The sequence below is a fragment of the Diabrotica undecimpunctata genome, chromosome 8, assembly GCF_040954645.1.
Source record: "Diabrotica undecimpunctata isolate CICGRU chromosome 8, icDiaUnde3, whole genome shotgun sequence".
Taxonomy (NCBI): domain Eukaryota; kingdom Metazoa; phylum Arthropoda; class Insecta; order Coleoptera; family Chrysomelidae; genus Diabrotica; species Diabrotica undecimpunctata.
This window is the reverse complement of record NC_092810.1, coordinates 127,892,287-127,915,201: the sequence shown is the minus strand read 5'-3', so window position 1 is coordinate 127,915,201 and position 22,915 is coordinate 127,892,287. Positions and strand designations below refer to the sequence as shown.

The following is a 22,915-nucleotide window of genomic DNA, read 5'->3' as shown; positions in this document are numbered from 1 at the left end:
CATTGTTGAGTCATCCGCATAAATTGATATAAATGCATCAGACATTACATATGGTAGTTCACTAATACACAAAATAAATAATATCGGACCCAATATGGAGCCTGTGGTACTCCATTCTTATTGTCGGTGTCGGTCTTTCAGATGGGATCCCAACCAACTATGGGCAACTCCCCTCAGACTATATCTGTACAATCTATCGAGGAGTACATCGTGTACAATCAAAAGCACAACTGAGGTCACAAAAAATTGCAGATGGATAATCACTGTTTTCAAATGAGGTTAAAACTTCCTCATAGAAACTGTTGGCTGTGAAAGTAGAAAATTTATTTCGAAATCCATATTGATGTTTTGTGATAATTCGGTTATTTAAAAATGATAAAAATTGTTTTAGCATTGCATATTCAATAATCTTACCGATACCACAGATGGAACAGACAATAGTCGAAAATTTGACATTAATTGTCAAAGGATCACCTTGTTTTAATACCGGTGAAATGATAGAAGTTTTCAGTATACTGGAAAAACACCGGTATTGAAAGAAGCCTTTATAATGTGAGCAAGTGACATCTTCCTCTGTTATATAAGATAGGAACAAACTATTTTGAACAAAATCTTTGGAATGCTGAAAATTAAAATTTGGTCCTCGCCATTTGCTGACCACGTCTCAGTCATACAAAGAAATTTCTAGTCAGATTTCTTATAATCAGCATATAATGAAGTTGTTTATACATGAAGAAGATACAAACTGCCTACAATAGAGACGTGGAAGGAGGAAGAGGAGGCCTATGTCCAAAATTGGATAGCAAGGGCTGTATAGATAGATAGATAGAATGAAGTTGCATGAAGCTTCTTTATCTAGATGGAACACTAGTGAGACTAGTGAGTTTCAATCAATTCATATCAAATAGGAGAAAAGAAAAGATAAGGCAAAAATCTACCTCCTATAGTCGTCTCATATCCTCTGTAAATGAAATTCGTTTTTCTCGTAGCCAACTCTGCATGAAGGATTTTCAATCACCGTTGAGATGCGATCTACTACTATACCATTTACACGGAGAATGTTCTCGAACCACTTCCCGAAGCATATGGAGTTCATATCAGCATGATTGTGCCCAGTTTTCTCCGATATAAAAACAAGGGCACCAAGAGCGACATTTGGGCGCTGGCCCTTACCTGATGGTGCTCGTAATCTTGTCGATAAACCTTAACAAATTTTATCTTGCCAAAATTTGGCGACTGTATATCCGGCGGTTTGACGAAGAATGTCAGATCATCACAGACAAAAAAACAGAGCATATTTACTGATGCAACAGGGGCACAGAACCCGACAAGCAGAGGAAGAATATAAACGACTACGCAAAGGAGAAAAGAAAACTCACCGAAGAAAAAAGAGAGAATATATGAACAAAGAACTTCAAGAACTACAAGAACTAAGTAAATCAACAGAGACAAGAAAATTTTATCAGAGACTAAACAAAAGCAGAAAAGACTTCAAACCGAGAACAACGATGTGTAGAGATAAGGAAGGTAATATATTGACAGAACAGCAAGAGATACTAAGTAGATGGACAGAACATTTTACGGAAAATGTTTGAAGGAGATCAGAGAGAGACGACCCCTGACATACCATTAGACCAAGCAGACAACAGAGAAAAGACTCCACCAACAATAGCCGAGATTAGAGCAGCAGTAGAAAAATTAAAGAACAATAAAGCACCGGGATCGGACCAAATAGCATCGGAGTTACTAAAGGAAGGAGGAGACGCACTACAAAAAACAATACATGAATTGATAACAAAGATATGGTCGAATAAACAGCTACCAACGGAGTGGAATAGCGGTATTATTACCATTACATAAAAAAGGAAATCAGTTAGAATGTGGAAACTACCGTGGAATCACGCTGCTGAATGCAGCATACAAAATAATGCCCAATGTCATTTATGAAAGACTTAGACCACACGCTGAAAAAATAGTTGGCAAATACCAAAGTGGCTTCTGTAGACAGAAGTCAACAATAGACCAGATATTTGTTCTGCGACAGATCCTCGAAAAAACAAGTGAATATAACATCGAAACACATCATCTCTTCATAGACTTTGAAAGCGCATATGACAATATAAACCGAGAATTCTTAATAAAAGCAATGAAAGAATTTAATATACCAACACAACTAATAGAACTGATAAAAGAATCTCTAAAAGTAGAAAGTAGAATCCGGATACAAAATGAATTAACGGAAACAATAGATATGAAAAAGGGACTACGCCAGGGAGACGCTCTATCATGCATCTTGTTCAACATCGTACTCGAGAAAATACTGGAGGACACAACAGTCAATACACGAGGAACAATCATTAATAAAAGCGTGCAAATACTAGCATTTGCAGATGATGTTGACATAATCGCAAGATCAAGAAGAGAAATGATAGAGGCATACAACTAAATAGAACGAGCTGCAGAAAATAGTGGTCTTAAAATCAATCAGACCAAAACAAAATATATGCAGGTAAGTAAAAACGCAGAAATAAGGCAGCCACAAAATATAACAATAGGAGAATACAACATAGAGGGGGTAAAAAACTTTATATACTTGGGATCCCTAGTCACGTCTGATAATAACGTTACGGAGGAAGTGAAGAGGCGAATATTTATTGCAAATAAATGTTACCATGGCTTAATTAGACACCTAAGATCAGATAACGTCGAAAGAAAGACAAAATGGCAAATATATAAAACCCTAATAAGACCGGTACTCACATATGGCTCAGAAACCTGGACACTCACTAAAAGAGAAGAAATGTTGTTAGCCACCTTTGAAAGAAAAATCTTACGACACATATATAAGGGCACAAAAGAAAACGGAATATGGCGAAGACGATACAACTCTGAACTATACAAAATATACCAGAATCCGGATATTATCACATTCATTAAAATAGGACGGCTGCGTTGGATAGGACATGTAGAAAGAATGGAAGAAGGCGAAATACCAAACAAAATATTCAAACAGATGCCAGTAGGAAAAAGAACAAGAGGAAGACCGAAACTGAGATACTTAGAACAAATAGAAAATGATATAACAACCTTAAAAATAAAAAACTGGAGAAAAAAAGCACGAAACAGATCAGAATGGAGAAGAATCCTGGAACAGGCCAAGACCCAAAAAGGGTTGTCGAGCCAGTGATGATGATGATGTTGATATCCGGCGTTAACCCAAGTATAAGGCAATACATTTTTCGTTTTGTTAAAAATGGCGGCATCGTTTTATTTATCGAAAGTGGCGAAGACTCACCCCGAGTTGTAAAGCCAGTTAAGAAAGAAAGTGAGCAAACCTCCACCCCACAAAAATTAAATGACGAAATTGAACAGATACCATGTTTAAGTCATAATATTTATTAAAATAGCAGTCCAATAAAAATGACAGGAACTGATAAGTGTAACGTGTACAAATATAACTAAAATTGCAGAACGTCAGTAGAGTGATTACTATGTGCAAGGCTAACCTAACCAAAGATGGGTTTCAATTGAACAAAACTGTATATTGAAAAGCAGTAAAGCTATGTTTATGAAAAAAATTTTTTTTACTCAATTATAACAAACAATCCTCGTATGATACAATGTAAAAACCAATTTTCATTATTAAAAAAGCTTTGAAAATTCTACTTAATTTTTAGAAATGACAGATTCTATTAAAATTTAATCCGATGTTCTATCTTGAAGGTGATTATTAGTATTGTGTCTTTATATTCTATCTAAATATTTATACTATGTAGTTAGTTTCATTACCGTGGTAACATTCTCACTAGATAAATTTAGTTTAATTCTCCTAGCAACTATTAAAAATACATATTGTTCATATTTCAGGAATTAATTCTTATGCAAATACTAACGAACGGCGCTATCGTTTCTAGTATCTAACCAATAAAACCAATTCCTTACAAAACTGGGTTTTCCTATTATTTATTTAGTAATTACTTATAAAGCGTTGTCGAGAATTAAGTCATACAAAATGAGTTGTTTTGAATAATTTCCTATTGTTTTTACTTACGAGGATTTTGCGTTAAGTATAAATCAGTACAAAGAAAACGCAAGTTTTTTTCTACAAAATCTTTTCATAGAAGAATTCTAGTTGTACAGCTGCGGCTATTGAATAGTTTATACCTTTATATATCTAGTAGCCGATTTTTGGAATTTTTACCTCGTTTTAACGCGTATTTTACGTCAAAGTGACGTTAATTACCAGTGGCAGACCCAAAATAAGTTGATTTAAATGAAAAAAAATCAAAATAAATAAATTTATTTTACAAAATCTAACAAATTGGAAATTATAGAAAAAGTTTTTTTTAATAAAATAGATTATGGTATTAATAACGAAAATAAGGAAGTCTGTGTTAAAAATATCAATTTTATTTTAAATCTATTGTATATTAAATTATGATAAACAATAACACATTTGCATTGACTATTGTCAATACAACTTTGCAATCTTCTATCACATTCTCCTCATGTTATATTCACCAAGCTCCTCCCATTCCTGCTCAATTGCTTCCCATAGTTCAATTCTATTTCGTGGCATAAGGTTTCTTTCATTTAATTTCTTTGTCAACTCTGCACACACATTTTAGATGCACCTCTAGTGATCCTCAGTCAAAACAGGTTTCCTTACAGCTACATAATTTATCAATTCTCTTGCTATAATCCTTCTACATGCAGCGCGAATGCTGGCCGGAATCTCTGTCTCTTCGCTAGCTTTCGTGCATTAATTTAAACTGTCGATGCCGAGGATGTAGTTGTGGTGCTATTGCCAGCATTCGTGAATGAAGCCCGACTTCTACCAATCGTCTTCGTATCGTTCTTTCACTTACATTTACATGACGTACAATTTGCAGTTGATTATGACACAGCAGTATCTCTTCGATCTCTCAAGGATCTAACAACGACAAAGCGATCATCAGCTGCAATAGCTGATCTCCTTCTGCCAGAGCATTGGCGTCTTGCGAAATTTCCCGTCTCCAGATACCTATCCCAAGCATCTCGAATTGTAGAATGTGGAAACCCCAAAGTTCGTGCCACGTAACTTTTGGTACGACCATCCTCTTATCAAAGCAGCAATTCGAGCCAAGTCTGCTACTTTTAACACCATGACGATAAATATTTTCTTGCTGTCACTGTCATTTAAATTACTGTCATTGTTATTTAATTTTTATCGACGTGTCAGGCAAGATATTCATATTTACGAGTCAATCAGTGTTTTTATTTATATAAAATTGTGCAGCTCTTACCAGAAAAGAGATATTCGGATAATTCACAAAACAAAATCTTAGGGATGTCTCCGAGATAATACGAAAGGACTATGAAACAAAATCAGCTTTTAAATTTTTGCACATAATTTTTTATCCTAAGTCCTCCTCCTAAGTGCCTTCTCTGTTGAGGTTGGCGATCAATATGGTAAATTTCTCTCTATTCTGGGCTTGATGAATTAATTCATTTCCTTTTGTGTGGGTCCAACGGTACATCCACATTTCAAATGAATTTAATTTGTTGACGTCATACTGTTTTAATGTCCAGGTCTCACAGCCATATAGTAATAGAGACCACACATAACACTTAGTGTTCTCAATCTTATTGAGACTGATAGCTTGGGGTTACAGAGCATTTTACGCATATTCATGAAACCAGATCTTGCTATTTCAATGCGTCTTCTAATTTCTTTTGAATGGTCTAGTTGACCAGTTGGCCATCTAAGTAAAAATTGTTTATTAACGGAATAATAACAAACGATGTCAATACATGTACCTACGGACTGATGCAAGGATCTTGAAAATAGGAATACAAATGAAAAAGTTATAAATTGCCAAACTTAATAAAAAATTTTTAGTGGCATTATTTTGTGCTGGGGAGTGTATATACTCTTCAATGCTCTCAATACATTTTACCATTCAATTACAAAGTCACTTGGGTGCTTTGGCGCTTGAATTTAGATTATGTTGTTTCTTGGTTACTACAATAAATAAATCAATTATAAAACTTAAAATAGATCTAGGGGCCTGTTCATTTTTTGTTATTGTAAGTATGTAGGAAGAGCAAATAACCTTGTTTTCTTGGTAATTTTTAATAGCGTCCAATTAACGTACTAAAAGATGATTCTACAAAATGCTACAAAATCGTAAATGATGCAATTAAATTTAAGGAAATTTCGTATAAAAAATTTAGAGAAAGTAAATTCTTAAGTAGTTTTTAGATTATATAAAGTGATTTTTAATTAGATAATTTGTAGCAGCAACTCTTTGGTAATCAACGGACTACAAAATAATATACATTGAAAGATTTTTGAAATAAATTCGAACAATATATCAAATTTCTCGATATATAATTAAGGTTATTCTGAGTTTTCTCGGCACGAATCGGAGCATCGTGAAATATATTTTCGCGCTGATGGTTTGTATTGATAAAATCAGGCAGTTTTAATGAGCATATTTGTGTATAAAAGCTCGCCTTCCAGAGTTTCTCCACGAACTCAAACCACATATGAAAATTACCTCAAAAATCTCGTATAAAATTGTTATATAAAATTTTTAGAAAAAACTTTTTCTTTAAATTGTACTTTGATTGCTCCATTTACAATATATGAGATGTAAAATTAATAAAGGGCCTTTCAATAGGAACTTCTAAACTGTGACATGTCATTTCTTCAGTCCAGTCGTCCTAGCGAGACGGCTATGACGTTGGTGTCAATTTAATCCAATTCAGGACAAAAGGAGTTGGTAATCATCGATCTATAGCGCTTGCCGTTGACGGTGATGGTCGGGCCAACGTCATCCTCAAAGATATAGAAATATGACCAGGTCATGCCACATTTGACATTCCGACCGAGCGATTTGAGAGCATGGTCATCTCACGTGGAAGTAATGTGAACTAGTTACCGAGATCGCGCGATTTGACCACGTCAAACTCGTTTTTGTGGGGTTTTCTTAAGTCGCAAGTCTATGCGAATAAGTCACAAACCAAAGCGGCCATCTGAGCCAACAAAATACATGCCATAGGTCAAACTCAGCCTGATTTATGCGTCAGAGTCATGTAAAATTGAACATTTCCTATGAGCACTACACAGCAAAGCCGTGATGGCCATTTAAACGATTTATATTCAATATATAATGGATGACAATATAATGATGCACGTATCGCTTCCAACGAATAACAATTTTCGATATTTTAGTGGTCTGTGATATACCTACAACCAATCTACGTGACGATATTGCGATTTGTTCTCGACTAAACTATTTAGATATGTAGGATGCGCATACAGTTGATAGTTGCATTGGAGATTTCAGTGTGTCATCATATTTTAGAACAAAATAGTACTTGCTTGTGCATTACGGTACATGAAAAATAATGAAAAAATGAAAAGAAAATTCTGTGTACATCCCATACTAAGATTTTCCTTGTGAAAAGGAAGAAATGTTATCGGGGGTTTAAATGTCAGTACTTGTCGTCTTATTTTGTTTCGCCAAAAGGGTCTGTCTAGTGACAATACGAACAGGTTTAAAGAACTGTTATGATGTATTTTCGGTAATTAACATCCGAATACTGTTTCGAATAACGATCGTCAGATAACTCTTTAGTTGAGTGTCTACGCGAGGCCATCTAATCCCACGGAAATTGAGTTGCTTATCGATAGTTGTGCGATGATTTTTCAGTCAAAAGGCGATCGATGAGGTTTTATTACTATTCTACCCAGCAACCACTTAGAAGATAGTATGCGAACCTCCATTTAATACAGTAAGTCTTTTAACAAACAACTTAATAGTTTTACGGCTAAAAATTGATAGTATGTGGGGGCCCTAAGAGTTTAGCTGGGTGTATTCCAGGTACTTCTTTCGCAACATTTTCTGTAGGAACAACTTTCTGGCCTATTTTTTGAGTAGTTTCCAATGCTGTCTTGACCTCGGCTACATGAGATAGCGTGGACTATTTTTCATGGCCGATCACAATAATATGGTTTCTCACAAAGTGAGTATCCTCATCACGTTTAATGAATTTATTAAGAGTTTTGCTGGATATTTCCTTTTGAATATTCTTTATACGCTTTTGTGAGACTCCAAAATACGAACTATTGGTCTCTTTTTTTACCTTTCTAAAATCTAAAGTTTCTGCGATACCCGGACATTCTCATGAGTTTTGCTGGGTGTATTTCGGATATTTCCTTTGGAGCCCTAAAAATATGCTGACCAGTGTTTCCAATGATCTCATTTTAAAGTAACTATCTTCACTTAAACCATTTTTTTATACTTAACCAAAAGTTTTTTTATAATAGATGGAGAGACGAAAGTTTGAAAATTATCAAGAACAGACACAAGCACAAAAATAAAAACATAGAAGAATACAGCAAATGTCTTGAACTGGAGGAACTGAAGAAAAAGAAACACTAAAATTGTTTACTTGTTTATAAAACACTAACAGAATACAATGAGGGAATAGAATAGAAAATAACCAGACTAGTACCAATATCCAGAGAAGCATCCAAACTACTCAATGGCAAAGGTTCACTTTTAAACCTCTTTAATAAAATATACGAAATAGGGCACATACCAACAGACTAACTATTGTCGAAAACAATAGCAGGAACAAATCGTAACATAACAATGGACAACTGGTTTTCATCGATTGAGTTAGCAAAAAAACTTCTTGAAAATAAACTTACCATGGTAGAAACTCTCCGCAAAAATAAAGGAGAAATACCGATACAATTTCTAGATGTAAAACGCAGTGAAATCCCCTCATCAACGGTTGCTTTTTCAAAAGATGTAACTTTAGTATCCCATGTTTCAGAAAAGAAATAATGCGCTCTACTTATAAGTTCTATGCATGTTGGAGACGAAATAAATGCAGAAAGAAAAAAGCCAGAAATTACAATGTTCTACAATTCGACTAAAGGTGGGGTCGATACGTTTGATCAACTCTGTCATTCGAAGACAGTCTTCGAATGACAGTAAAGGTGGCCTTTAAGGATTCTGTATGGAATGTTAGATGCTGCTGGAATCAATTCTTTTGTGTTACATCAATTTCAAATATTGCCGAATTGTAACGTCCGTTCTACTTTTCTCAAAAACTTAGCTGATTCTTTGGTGGAAGATTATATGAAACAAAGAGTAGAAAATAACCGACTGCCAAGAAAGTTAAGACAATCTCTGAGACAATACCTTGTCCAATATAATACCAATATCCTGACGAACTACCACCCCAAGAGCCACAAAAGCGTTCACGTCGTTGTGATTTTTGTCCAAGATCTCGTGACCGTAAAGGACGCCATATTTGTATTCATTATGGAAAAAATATATGTGCAGAACATCAGTTAGCATTTATGAAATATGTAAATCTTAATCTTGATTTAAATATTTTATATTGGTCAGATTTGTTTATCATGTTATTTTTACTAATAAAAAACGGTTATTTTTATTTTGTTGTTTATTTGTTAATCATACTCTTATTTCGGTATTTACTGTAGAAACATTAAACTGTCATATAATAAACTTTTTAAAATTGAAATATGTAGTACCAAATACATTTTTTTATTTGTCATATTTGAGTAAGTTTTTATTAGGGTCAAAGGCGACCCCACGTTGTGGTTTATGTTCCAGTTCCCTCACGTGGTTCTAGGGTTAAAAATCCAATTGCCTAGTGTATTCTTAAATAGTTGACATTTTGAAAATTCCTCACTTATTAACTATTCTGATGTTTTGGCAATGCTGTGGGGTTCTGACGTCGTAAATCTTGAATTACGTCCATTGATTTTTATATGAAAAATTCTATATATAACAACTCGTAAAATGTGTTTTATCGACTTCGAGATCCCCGGTCAATCACAACAAAATAATAGGTGCCAAAAATATCAAATGGGAATCGAGGACGAAGTCCCCTGTATCATCAAAAAATAATCCTCTGTATTGACACCAATGTGCAAATATCCGAATTGTTCAAAAGCCAACGAAAGTAATGTAGATACGACGTGGCAGGGGTGTATCTCCTCTAATTTTTAACATACGCTCCGAATTTATCTTCAACCAAGCCCTGGATGAAGTAGAACGAGGCACTAAGATCAACGAAATTAACGTTAATGATCTAAGATACATGATACTGATTGCTTTTAATGAGAAAGAGTTGCAACTATTCTTAAACAGCGTGGAAGAAGAATGCAATGAATTTGGTATAACTTACCGTTTTTAAACCGACACTTTTCTCATGTAAAAGGGGTTTCAGTAAAATTGGCTAAAACTTTGCAGATCTTTGCTCTGCTGATCAAAAGTTCTCATTGCTCCAAGATTCAAAAATCAATTGTTTCTGAGTTAAGAGCTTCAAAGTGTCGGTTTTTAGTCCATTTGAGTCTTGGGACACTGAGAACTTTTGATCAATATGACGAAAGCTACCTCTTTGCAAAGTTTCAGCCAATCTAAATAAAACCACTTTTACAAAGAAAAGTGCCGGGGTTCTTTATGGTTGTCAGCCAAATAAGCACATTTTGCTGACAACGAGGTATAATAATGATCAGAGTGTATTGAATACAGCTAGAACATCGCCTATTTATTTGAGCGCCAATGTACTAAAATTGTGTGGAAATCGTAATCAAAATACAAAATGTACTTTTGGGAATGGAGACTATATCTGGACGACTATATATCAGGACTATACATAATGCAGGAATTATATTCAAAATTTAAATTTTGTATTTGACACATGGGTTAATCAACTAAAATGTGGACATGTTATCATTTAAAAAAGTTATAGTCTACTCACATATACTACTTGATTATAGGCAGGTAACGGTTGTCCAGGAGTACCATTTGTGTAGATAAACCTCTGTTGACCCGGTGGAAACGCCGCCGGATCATATACAGCGGTTGGAGGTGGTGTAGCCCTGAAACCATTTTTCACTCCTGTCACTGGTGGAATCGGCAATCGGTTCATGGGTTTAGCCTTTATTCTCGCCATAATAGGTCTTCCCTGAAATTCCCTCACTTCTTCTCTTAAATATCGGTATGCTCTTTGGGCATCCTCGTCAGATTCAAACGTCACATACCAAGAAGTATTATGAGCAAACTCACAGGAAATAAATCGAGGACAATTTTCACCCGCGAACAAATTCTGTAAAGAAAAAAGTCAAATATAAAAATACTAATTTAATTATATACATATCAAATACCCTTCACGAATAAATAATAATAATATCGATAAAACTATGCAACCTTGTCCCATTCAGCGCTAAATAAAATTCACGGTTGGTCTTAATAGGATGTGTTTGGGAAAGTTTTTACTGTATTACAATATGATCTTGTTTAATGATATATTCAAACTACATATTAACTTTAAAAGATTACAGTACATTATTTTTCTTCTACTCACTAAATTCTCATTGTTAAACTGGCTACCACATTGTAATCTGTTTTTAAGTTCAAATAAATTCACTTATCTTTGTTATTTGTTAAGTACCTCGCAAGCACAGAAAACGCTACAAAATATCAAATTTCTGAGAACCATTTAATAAAATTATCGTCTTTCAAAAGCGCATTACAATAGCGCTGATTCATGGGGGTGCATGTGCCAAACTAACCTACGGACCACCTAAGAAGGGTGGTCAGAGTTTTTCTGCCTATCTCATACCAAGACGAGACACTTTGAATCGAGACATTGCGATGTAAGCCTCTCCTCTAGTTTGACCAGGACGTATGCGTCCTTTGCTTCGCGACGATGCTACTCTTCTACTACTTGCTACAATTATTACACCATATTTAAAAGGTAAGTGTTTTTCCTTGTACAGATAACATTAATGATTTAAGCCCGGTATTTTCGTGATATTTAAATGAATTGCTAATTTATTCACAATCAAAATATTGCATTTCTTTTCGTTATTAGTCTAATCATTTAACCAGCGATGTCAATAAGTTTTACACAAAACGGGATGTAATGGCTGTAAAGTTAGCATATCCATTTATAAGTCCGAATTCAGACCAAGACTACAATTTATTGCTAATTTATTACGGAAAGAAAAAAATGTTGCTGTAGTTGTTTCCGACAAATAAGGGTTATGCTAACTTTACGGTAAAGCTAGCATAGCCATAGCTACATCTCGGCAAGGAAAAGGGCTACACTACATGGCCCATCTTGTCAGCATATTTTACTGCCAATTAATTGCTGTTGATTGATACATTCAGTGGCATCTGTGAAAATGGTGTTTGGAGAAGGAGGTACAACTACGAGATATATCACAGATATAAAGATATATTTGGTGGTAAAGACGTAGTATCCTTTATAAAAATAGGAAGACTAAGATGGGCAGAACATCTGGCAAGATCACAGCAGAACAATCCTCCTAGAAGAATCCTTATGTCGCAACCTGTGGGAAGTAGAAGTAGGGGTAGGCCAAAACTCAGATGGAGGGATGGTGTACATGAGGATGGTAGATAAATAGCCCCTTCAACCCCTAGCGCAAAAACCTACGGGAAAATCGAGATATTGACCAAAAATATTGAAACTAGATGAGTGCACAAGCTTAAATTAGTCCCTAATATCAAATCTGCAAGAAACCAAGGACCACCTTCGTTAATATTTTGTTTAAATAATTTTTTCAAACTTCAAAAATTAACTTTTCCGCAATGGGCAAAATTTTTTGTCCGTGGGGAGTTGTCTGTCTCCCATCGGACGCATCCCCAGGTGGTGGATAGGGGAATGCCGCCCTAACCAGGCATAGCACCGGTGGGTAGTTGGGAAATAAAAATACCAACCGCGAACCAAAACAGACTAAGGTATGGCAACCCTAACAAAAGAGTCTCTGGCCCTCCAGGTTGGGGATTGGGCTAGAGGCTGACAACCTCTTCCTGTAAAAAAACATATGTTACGTAACCTCAGGAACTATTAGCTGGACGGAACTCACGACGACGACTCTGCAAAAGAAAAATGGAATTAAGATTAGGAACATGGAATACCCGAACCCTGTACCGAACTGGAGCACTCACATCTTTACTAGACATAGTGAACACGTACAAAGTAGATGTTTTAGCACTGCAGGAAATACGGTGGACGGGAACTGGCACTCTTGACAAAAGAACCCATTCTATAGATTATAGCTGCAATGAAAGCCAACACATAGATGGGGTGGGATTTATTGTAAACCGAAGAACAAAAGGCCTTATACCCCAGAGTCAATGAATGTGCTATTTGCGCCCAAAAGGGAAATTTTTTAATTACAACAGAAAGACGATATGAGATTTCATTTCGATGCCGGGCATCTGCAAGCAGCTTATACGTATTTCAACCTCATTAGGTCTCATCAGAGCGACATATGCAGTTGCTGATTTAGACATAAATGCAAGAATAGGACGAGAGCGAGTTTTCATGCCAAGATAGGAAAGAATAGCGTACACAACATCAGTAGTGATAATGGATTACGACTGATAAATTTAGCAGCAGCACTCAATATGACAGTCGCTAGCACCTATTTTGAACACAAGAACATACAGAAGGTAACCTGGACCTCTCCTGATGGAAGAACAACGAGTCAGATTGATCACATCTTAATAAATTCAAGGCATGAAACAGACGTAATAAACTGCGGAAGTTATAGAGGCGCAAACATAGACTCAGATCATTGCCTAGTGATCTCAACATTGAGGACTAGAATTTCAAACACCAGTAAAGAAAATAAAATGGATATAAAAAAAAACGAATGTGCAAAAGTTGAGAGATGCGACAACTGCAGAACAGTACTCGGAAAACATCACCAACAGGCTAAGGAATCAAAATGTAAATGAAGAAGGCCAGACAGATATATACTCCCACTGGACCAGAATAAAGGAAGACATTGAAGCAGCAGCCAAAGATGAAGTAGAAACAGAAATTTGTGACCGTAAAAATAATTGGTTTGACGATGAATACAAGAATGCAACAAAGAGAATTACCAGACAAAGAGAAGAGAAAAAAAGAGGATACACAAAAGAAAAAAAAACGCAACCACCTAAATAAGGAACTTAAATATATAGAAAACCTCAACAGAGAGAAAGAATTCAGAGTATTCTATAAGAAAGTTAACATCAACAGAAAATAATTCAAAGCAACCACAAGACAATGCAGAAGTCGGAATGACGACCTAGTAACAACAAGGAAAGACGTATTGAATAGATGGGTGGAATACTTTAATCAGGCACTTAGGAAGAGGAAAACCTGAAAGACAAAAGAGATGAGGTAAGGAGCACAGACGAGACAGAAGAGGAACCACCAACGATTCTTGAAGTTAAAGATGCAGTTAACAAAATAGCCAGAAACAAATCACCCGGAATAGATAATCTCAAAGCTGAACTATATAAAGAAAGTGGCCAAGCTTACATAATATCATTACAGCAGCTTATAAAAGAAATATGGACACAGAAATCCCTCCCCAATGATTGGAATATTGGAATACCACAGAGGCTCTAACCACAGAGGAATTACGATTGAGATTGGTCAATTTACCAATCAACAACAATTAATTAGAAATAAAATATGCCGACAAGATGGGCTCTGCAGCCATTTTCCTTGCCGAGATATAACCATGGCTATGCTAGCTTTACCGTAAAATTATCATAACCATTGTTTCTGGAAACGGCTACAGCCATTAGGTTAGGTCATGGACTCTAACCAAATCTGATGAATTTTCTCTATCTATTTTTGAACGAAAGAACACCAAATCTTTTTTTTAAACGGAACAAGGAACTACAGGTCGAGCTATAGAACATATTATATACGCAGAAGCTCGGTAGAAAAGATATCACCAAAATCAAATAAATCAGACTACAATGGGCAGATCACATAGGACAAAGAGCAGAATGAAATATGATAAGAATAATCATGTTATGCAACTGGTGGACACGAGAAGACGGAATAGACGGAATAGACGGAAAACGTGGTGAGGCAAGATGTTGAATTATCCTTACAATCAATTATGTTTTAATTCCTGTACAGATCAAAATGTTGCAATATTTTACATTTTTAAAAGTAATATATCTGACGGATTTTGTTTTGTAAAATATAAACTTCCAGAAAACGATTAAAGTAATAAAATATTAAATTAAAATGTCTAAATAAAATACAAACTCTTATCCTTCACCATCCGTGATACAATACATTTCCATGAAAAAATTAATTATATTCAACAATATCGAAATGAATAATTAAATAGTCGATTACAATATACATAAAAAACGGATAAAATTAAAAACGAAGCACTTGATGTAATTCTGTAGATCAACAGTACATTGACTAAATTTAATATAAATTTATATTCCAAATGGGATTAGTGATGCATGCGAGACGTCCCATCTAACACTTTGTCCCGCGGGACGGGACAGCGATTTTTGCTGCGGGACGGAACAGCGATTTTTGCTTCGGGACGTGGACGCTTTGTCTTACATGACGTCCCGCAAAAACTGCACTTTTCTGCATTATGTTTGCAACGTAAAAATATTTATAGAAATTAATAGGCTTTCTGTTTTAATAATTCATATTAATGAAACATAATTAGTAGATTTAGAATAAAGGAAAATTTTAAAATGTTTTCGACAATTATTCGTTATGATTTATTGCAATGCACGTATGCAATAAATTGTTTTGGTTTAGGTCCTCCTAATAAACCGCCACCCGACATTACGGCGACACCACCAGATGACCATACCTTTGAATCTAACCGTGAACGTGATAAATAAAAAGAAGTAAATGAATTTCTTTTAGTAAATAAAAATGTGTTTTTGTTAAACATTTCTATGTTAATCGTAATCTTACAAAAATAACTACCCTACCTTTTATAAGACTTAAGTACTTGGGTGGGGTGAAATGGTTTTATATAAGACTTTTTTCTGACGTATAAGGTTATTTGTTTTGTTGCAATTTCTTTCATCCAATTTAAATATAATAGTAATTTGTTGGTTGGTTTGGTGATTTGTGCATTGCTAAAAGATCAGCATTGTTAAACCACTGTCAAAAGTCGATGTGTCTTTATAGTATTATTATAAAAAGATTTTTAATTAAAATACAATTAGAAATTAAAGTTTGCTTTGCATGTCAGCGGGACGTCTCGCAGTACAAGGAATGGGACAGCGAAAATTGCTGCGGGACGGAACGGGACAGATGGAAAAGTGCGGGACACAGGTCACGACAAAGAGTCGCGTGACAGAGTCTGTCCCGCAACTAGTTGTCCCGCGTGAAACCCTAAATGCGATGACTAAACTACATATTTATTTTCCCCCCCAAAAAGGTGAAAAATGCTCACAAAATAAAATAATTCTTTAACGAAGATAAATGTTCTTAAGTTGTAAGTTATTGTTAGAATAACTTTTGTTAATCCATTTTTACAAATACGAGGATATATTGATATTAAACTAGCCTTTGATAGATGGCGCTACTTGATACCGAATTGGTTTCGGTGTTGACATTTGCCATTCATGACATGACGTCTGTCAAAATTTTAAGTTTTAAAAACAATTAGTTTGGTTTTTACAACCGTAAAAAGCAAGCAAAATTTTATGTTTTCGGAAGAATGGAAAAAGTCGAGTACCGTTCGGTGATGTAAGTTCCTCCACAAAAAGGGTAAAACGAATGTGCAAATCAAAGCCGACCTGGACGAAGTTTATGGTGAGGTTGCACCTTCGTTAGTAACAGTAAAATTTTGGAAAGCAGAATTTTTTCGTGGTCATACGAGTGTTTTGATGATGAGCGTCCCGGGAGGCCAAATGAAGTCACCACGCCGGAAATGGTCAACAAAGTCCATGACATGATTATGGCAGATCATCAAATTAAGCTCCGCGAGTTAATAGAGGTCCTAAACATTTCCTACGAACGCATACACAACATCATTCACCATCATTTGGACATGAAAAAGCTATCCGCGCGATTGGTGCCGCGTTTGCTGACAATCGATCAAATGCAAAAACGTATGACCACTTCGGAGACGCTTTTGGCGATGATACGGCGCGATTTTTTCGCCGATTTATCACCGTTGATAAAACCTGGGTACATTATTACACACCGGAAACCAAAGAACACCGCAAACGCGGCGAAGGGCCGCCGAAGAAGGCAAAGAGTGCACATTCGGCCGGCAAAGTGATGACGACTGTTTTCTGGGATGCGAAGGGCATCATCCACATCGACAACTTGGAAAAAGGAAAAACAATCAATGGTGAGTACTACGCAGCATTATTGGATCGATTCGATGCCGAATTGCGTCGAAAACGGCCCGGTTTGGAACGCAAAAAAGTGCTCTTTCACCAAGACAATGCACCGGCTCACCGATCGGCCGTCGCCATGGCAAAATTACACGAATTGGGCTATGAATTGGTTGAACACCCACCGTATTTCCCAGATCTTGCCGCCAGCGATTTTTTCCTGTTTCCAAACCTAAAAAAATGGTTTGGAGGACGCCGTTTCGCAACAAATCATGAAGTCGTCGCTGAAACTTGGGCCTATTTTGAAGAGCTCGAGCAAAAGTACTATTCGGATGGCATAAAAAAATTGGAACATCGTCTTACTAAGTGTATCGAGCTAAAAGGGGACTGTTGAGAAATAAATCGATTTAATTAAAAAATATATATCAATCCACTCTCGTATATTTTATGATTTTTGAGAAATGAACATTCTTTGGCAACAATTTTAGATATAAAAGTTAAAACTTTGATCAAGTTTTTTTCTGACTATATATTATTTATACAAAAGATAGTAAACCTTGTGAACCTTTCCAAGATCTTCTAATGGACATCTATAATTCAAAAAAATGTATATAATTTCAACTGCATAAAAACTTTTTTATTTATATATCTAAGTCTTTCCTATTTACGTTTAATCCATATTAATATTTCCGGTGTTTCTTTGTTGGTAAATCGGTTTATTTCGATTTTTAGTATTGAGTAATAATGGTTTCAAATCTTTTAAAGCTGATAGACACCCAATAATTCCTCGATAATGATAACACGATTAAAAATGACAAACATGTTTGAAACCTAATTAAAATGCAGTTTGACGCTATTTACGGATAATTAGTATTAATATATAAGTACGTACGTTTATTTGTTACTCTTTTAAATGAGTCATCTTTGTTTTTCATAAAAATAAAGATTTAAAGATACCGTTCATTCTAATACTTAAAATATAATAAACATGTATTTGTACCAAATTAAATTATTAAATCTTGTATTATTAATTTGCTGTATGTTTTCATTTAACGGTTTGATAGGATCAGTGGTATACAAAAATTATGTTTTGTAACATAAGACATAGATGTTTTGTAACAGTGGACGTTAGTACTTATAAAGAAGTTAAAAATTATTTACTAAGTTAATTATAGAAGAGAAGAATCAGAAAGAAATTGTGGGACTAGATGGAGAAACAAGAATTAGAAAATTATTAACAAATTCAAACAAACTACTAAACAATAGGGTACCAATACTATGGAAACAAATACATGATTTAATCTGCAAATATAGGACAAAGAAATAATCCCTGACCAATAACTAGACCGATCTGCAATCGATCACATATGCCTGAGCACCTGTGCAAGTTGTACTAGATGTTGCCCTTCAAATTTGAAACGATAGTACATTCATTAGAATCAAGAGAAGCTTTACAAGAGTGGATTTTAGATGACTATGCTGACTTAACAGATGAAGAAATAATTAAAGAAATGATAGAATCTGATGAACACGTGAACCAGGAAGCACATGATGAAAAATCTTTCACCGTCAACTGTGATGATGCTATATTATCTGCAAACATTTTGATGCGTTGGTGCGGGGAAAGAGCATATGACTGAAAAAAATTTTATGTTAAAGGAAATACAAGAACAAGCAATTGCAGACTGTCTAAACAAGAAAAAGTAAAAGACAATCAAAGATTTCTTTAAAGTGTGAGCACAGTACAATGTATGTACATAAGTCCATAATTAACCTACCTTAGTTGCGGAATTTAGTTATTAGTACGTATAATGTTTATATCAAATTTATTAGCTTCCATATTTCCTTTAATAAACATGTTTTAGTTAGCCGAAATGGGTGTTTCATTTGCATATTAATCTGGGTAGCATTTTAATCATAAAATTTAAGAATATTGTAGGCTACTGCTAGCAAAACAATGATAAATATATAATCACATTCGGTAATCCGGACACTTTTGGTAATCCGACACCACTTTGGTCCCATACCTGTCGAATTATAAAGGGACAACTATAATAGTCTAATTGCTTAAATTTTGATAGATGACATATGAGGATAGACACTTTCTCAATCATAATATTATTGTTATTAGTGACGCCATATATTTAGTACATACTGAGGATGGAGAGCTACAGTACAGCACAAAATAGTGAATTTAAGTGCCAAGACTGCAGAGTAAAAAGAGGATCTAACTGTGGGCAGATCACTACTTTCTTTTAGCTAATCTTTTGTGCCCCTTTAAAGAATACTACAAACAGAACACCTATAGTGAGAGAAACAATACTACACAGTACAAAACAGGGAGATATAAATTGCACCTTTTATTCCAACCAAGTATTAAACATCTTTTTCAATCTAGATTAGAAAAGGAACTAAATGAGATGGAAAGAAATATGGATGTAGAATAAGAATACAACAACCTCAAAACGATAATAAAAAAAATTGCTTATGCAGTATTAGAAACAGAGAACAACGACAAAAAAGACCACGAACCACCATGGATGACAGAAAACGTAAAAGAAATGATACAAGAAAAAAACAAAATATATAAGAAATGGCTAACAAATAAAACATCTAGCAAGATATCAAAGGAAAAACGGAGAAGTACGCAATCAAATAAAAGAAGCAAAAAACAATTTCTGGGAACAAAAATGTGTTTAAGTTGAAAATTTAATTGGTGGTTCTCAGACTGCGGAAGCATGGAGAACTATTACTAATCTAAAGAAAAACTTCCATAAGTCCTTAAGTAACTAAATTCCATAAAAAAAGTGGGAATATCACTATAAAAATTTACTCCAAGAGTCCAGATTGGAATATATGGGATAGGAATACAGTATGGAGAGACAAATAGTAACATTATTACTACTAACACCGAGGACCGTACTGCGTTAATTAAAATGAAAAAACGGGCGATCTACAAGACTTGGCAATATAGCTGTAGAGTTACTTAAAGCAGGAGGTCCATTCCTAATAGAACGAATAACTTTTCTAATGAATCAATGCTGCCAACAAATTAAAGTATCATCTGAATGGAAAACCGCTTAGCAAGTGTCCATCTTTAAAAAGTGTAATCGAAAAGATCCTAATTGCTACAGAGGATTAAGTGTCCTACCTACTTTCGGGAGACTGTTTGGAAAGATAATAAATAGAAAAATACAAGATGATGTAGAATATCTAATTAGCGAAGACAAAAGCGGATTTAGACTTGGTACATCTTGCACTGATAACTTGTTTATACAAGTTAACAGTCCGACAATTAATAGAAACAATAATAGCGGTTGGTACCGAAGTAAATCTAGCCTTCATCGACCTAGAAAAGGCGTATGATACAGTTCCAAGACTTAAATTGTGGCAAGCTTTACAACAACTCGGCATTAGTCCATACCTTTTAGGAATAATCACAGAAGTATACAGGGATAACACTACTTACCTAAAAATCGGAAATAGACTATCAGAGCCAATAAAACTAACTAAAGGACTAAGACAAGGATGCAGTATGTCACCCATACTGTTTCATCTATATATTGAGACAGCCCTCCAAAAAATGGAAAACCACTGCCAGGGAATGGGAATCCTCATAGGAAATGACGTACTGTTCTCTCTGAACTTTGCGGGTGATCAAGTCGTCCTAGTTCAAGATTCTTATGATCTAGAATTTATGGTAAAGCGTATATACAGAAAATATGTAAAATGGGGGCTTACAAGTCAGCATGAAGAAAACAGAATATTTAGTTATCAATTCAGATGCAAGGTTTGAAGTGCTGATAGACAAGGACGTGGAAATCAAACAAGTGGAACAACTTAAATATTTAGGTGCACTCATTGATAAGAACGGCTTGGGAGAAACCGAAATTAAACACCGAATTAATCAGGGACGTAAAATTGTAGGATGTCTGAACTCCCTATGGTGGGATCGCAACATTTCCAAAAGGAACAAAAAAAGAATAGGGCAAACCATGGTTGAATCAGTTCTTTGTTATGGCTCTGAAGTATGGACAATTAATGCAGACCTGAAGAGAAGATTGTTGGCAGTTGAAATGGATTATTTGAGAAGTGCTAGAACATCGAGGTTGGAAAAGAATACCAACGAATCTATAAGAAATAACATGAATGCTACAGAAACGGTCATTGACAGAATAGAAAGATGAGGTTTAAAATGGTTTGGACACCTATTGAGAATGCCTGACGAACGTTGGCCCCAAAAACTTCACAGATGGAAGCCCCCTGGAAGAAGAAAAAGAGGTAGACCTCGACGCTCATGGAATGAAGGAATTAGAAGAGCGATGGAATCGAGAGGTTTGGAGGAGGATCATGCCTTGGACCGGGAGGATTGGCGGAGAAGAACGGGATCCAATTTACAAGTTGGATACTGTAATATAAATAGATGAAGAAAAACATGGGATAAAATTCTAATTGAAAATTTGAAAAGGAACAACATTAACTACAGACAAACCAAACTAGACGTTATGGAAAAACTATTAGGTTAATTAGAAAATGGTAGAAAACGCTCAAGTAAACAGAATATTAATAATATAATAAACAGAATACAATAATAGTTAAGAGTGTCACCGCGCCCTGACAAGGGTTCAAGGAATGAGAAGAATATTATTTGGAAAGGATTATGTGCACCGCTATGTCTGATGTCAAATTGTATGATCAATTATCATATTCCTTCTTATAGCAACACATAATTGCTAGGACATTTAAAAAGGAAAAATTATTCAAAATTATGATTTACACATGTATGATTTAAGATACACTTACCTTAACTTCTTCGATGGGTGTATTGTCTGGAATCTCGCGTAAAATAACTATACATCTTTTGTGATTAGGACGAACTTTCAAACCTTCTTCATCTACTTGAACATTCGGCGATTCGCGTAATACTTCGGTGATCAATTTGATATCTTTGGTTAATTTCTTAACCTGATTGAAATTTGCTACCGTCCATATAGGCACGTACTGATCGTTGTCCATTTGTGACAATAAGTACGTATCATTTGCTAAATTTTCTCTGAAATAAAGAAATAAAGTTTAGTTATTTATTTCTACTACCAAAATTTTAATAGTACACATATATATCAAATGAAAACTTTTACCAAACTAACGAAACTATCCTTTATTTTGGTGAAAATAAGGAATCATGCCCACATTGTATTCTTAAAAAAAATTCAACATACAACATTTTTTGTCGATTTTCACAAAGCGGGTAGTTAAGTAAAAGTAAACAATGTCATCGAGACATTGACAAGATTTTACAGTTACTCATGCCAAAATGACAGCACAAATACAGAACGACATACAACACAAAACCATTTAGGGGATTCCCCAAATAATTTATCAGCGGTGTTTGCCTTTTCAACGGCTTTGATGATCTGGTATACAAAATATAAAGCAAAGTTTTCTTAGTTGAAGATTGATCTTCAACCCTATACAGCTATTGTTAAAAGAAGATAATAATTTAAACTGTATTTCGAAGGAATTATTTAAATGAAAATTGTCAACAAAAGATGAAATATGCTCGTCACTATTTGGAAGCCAAATATTTTCGGGATAAATCACTAACTCACCGACGTTTATTTACAAATATTTGTCTATTAACGTCACAAAAGCGTAAATGCAAGGTATACTTAACATTTTTAGAATTGACAAAAGATTCGCTGTAAACTTTTTGTTTCAAATAACTGCAG

General features: G+C 34.9%; 1 protein-coding gene across 5 annotated transcripts in view; it reads right to left on the bottom strand.

Moving 5' to 3' along the window:
* Larp4B (La-related protein 4B) overlaps nt 1–22,915 on the bottom strand; it is a 129,227-nt gene that overhangs the window by 45,088 nt on the left and 61,224 nt on the right. For all 5 annotated transcript variants that reach the window (XM_072541001.1, XM_072540997.1, XM_072540999.1 and 2 more), the window contains 2 exons: nt 21,990–22,239; nt 10,795–11,142 (listed from right to left, as the gene is read on the bottom strand). In XM_072541001.1, the coding sequence (XP_072397102.1) occupies nt 10,795–11,142; nt 21,990–22,239 (598 nt within the window). The remainder of the gene's footprint in view (nt 1–10,794; nt 11,143–21,989; nt 22,240–22,915) is intronic.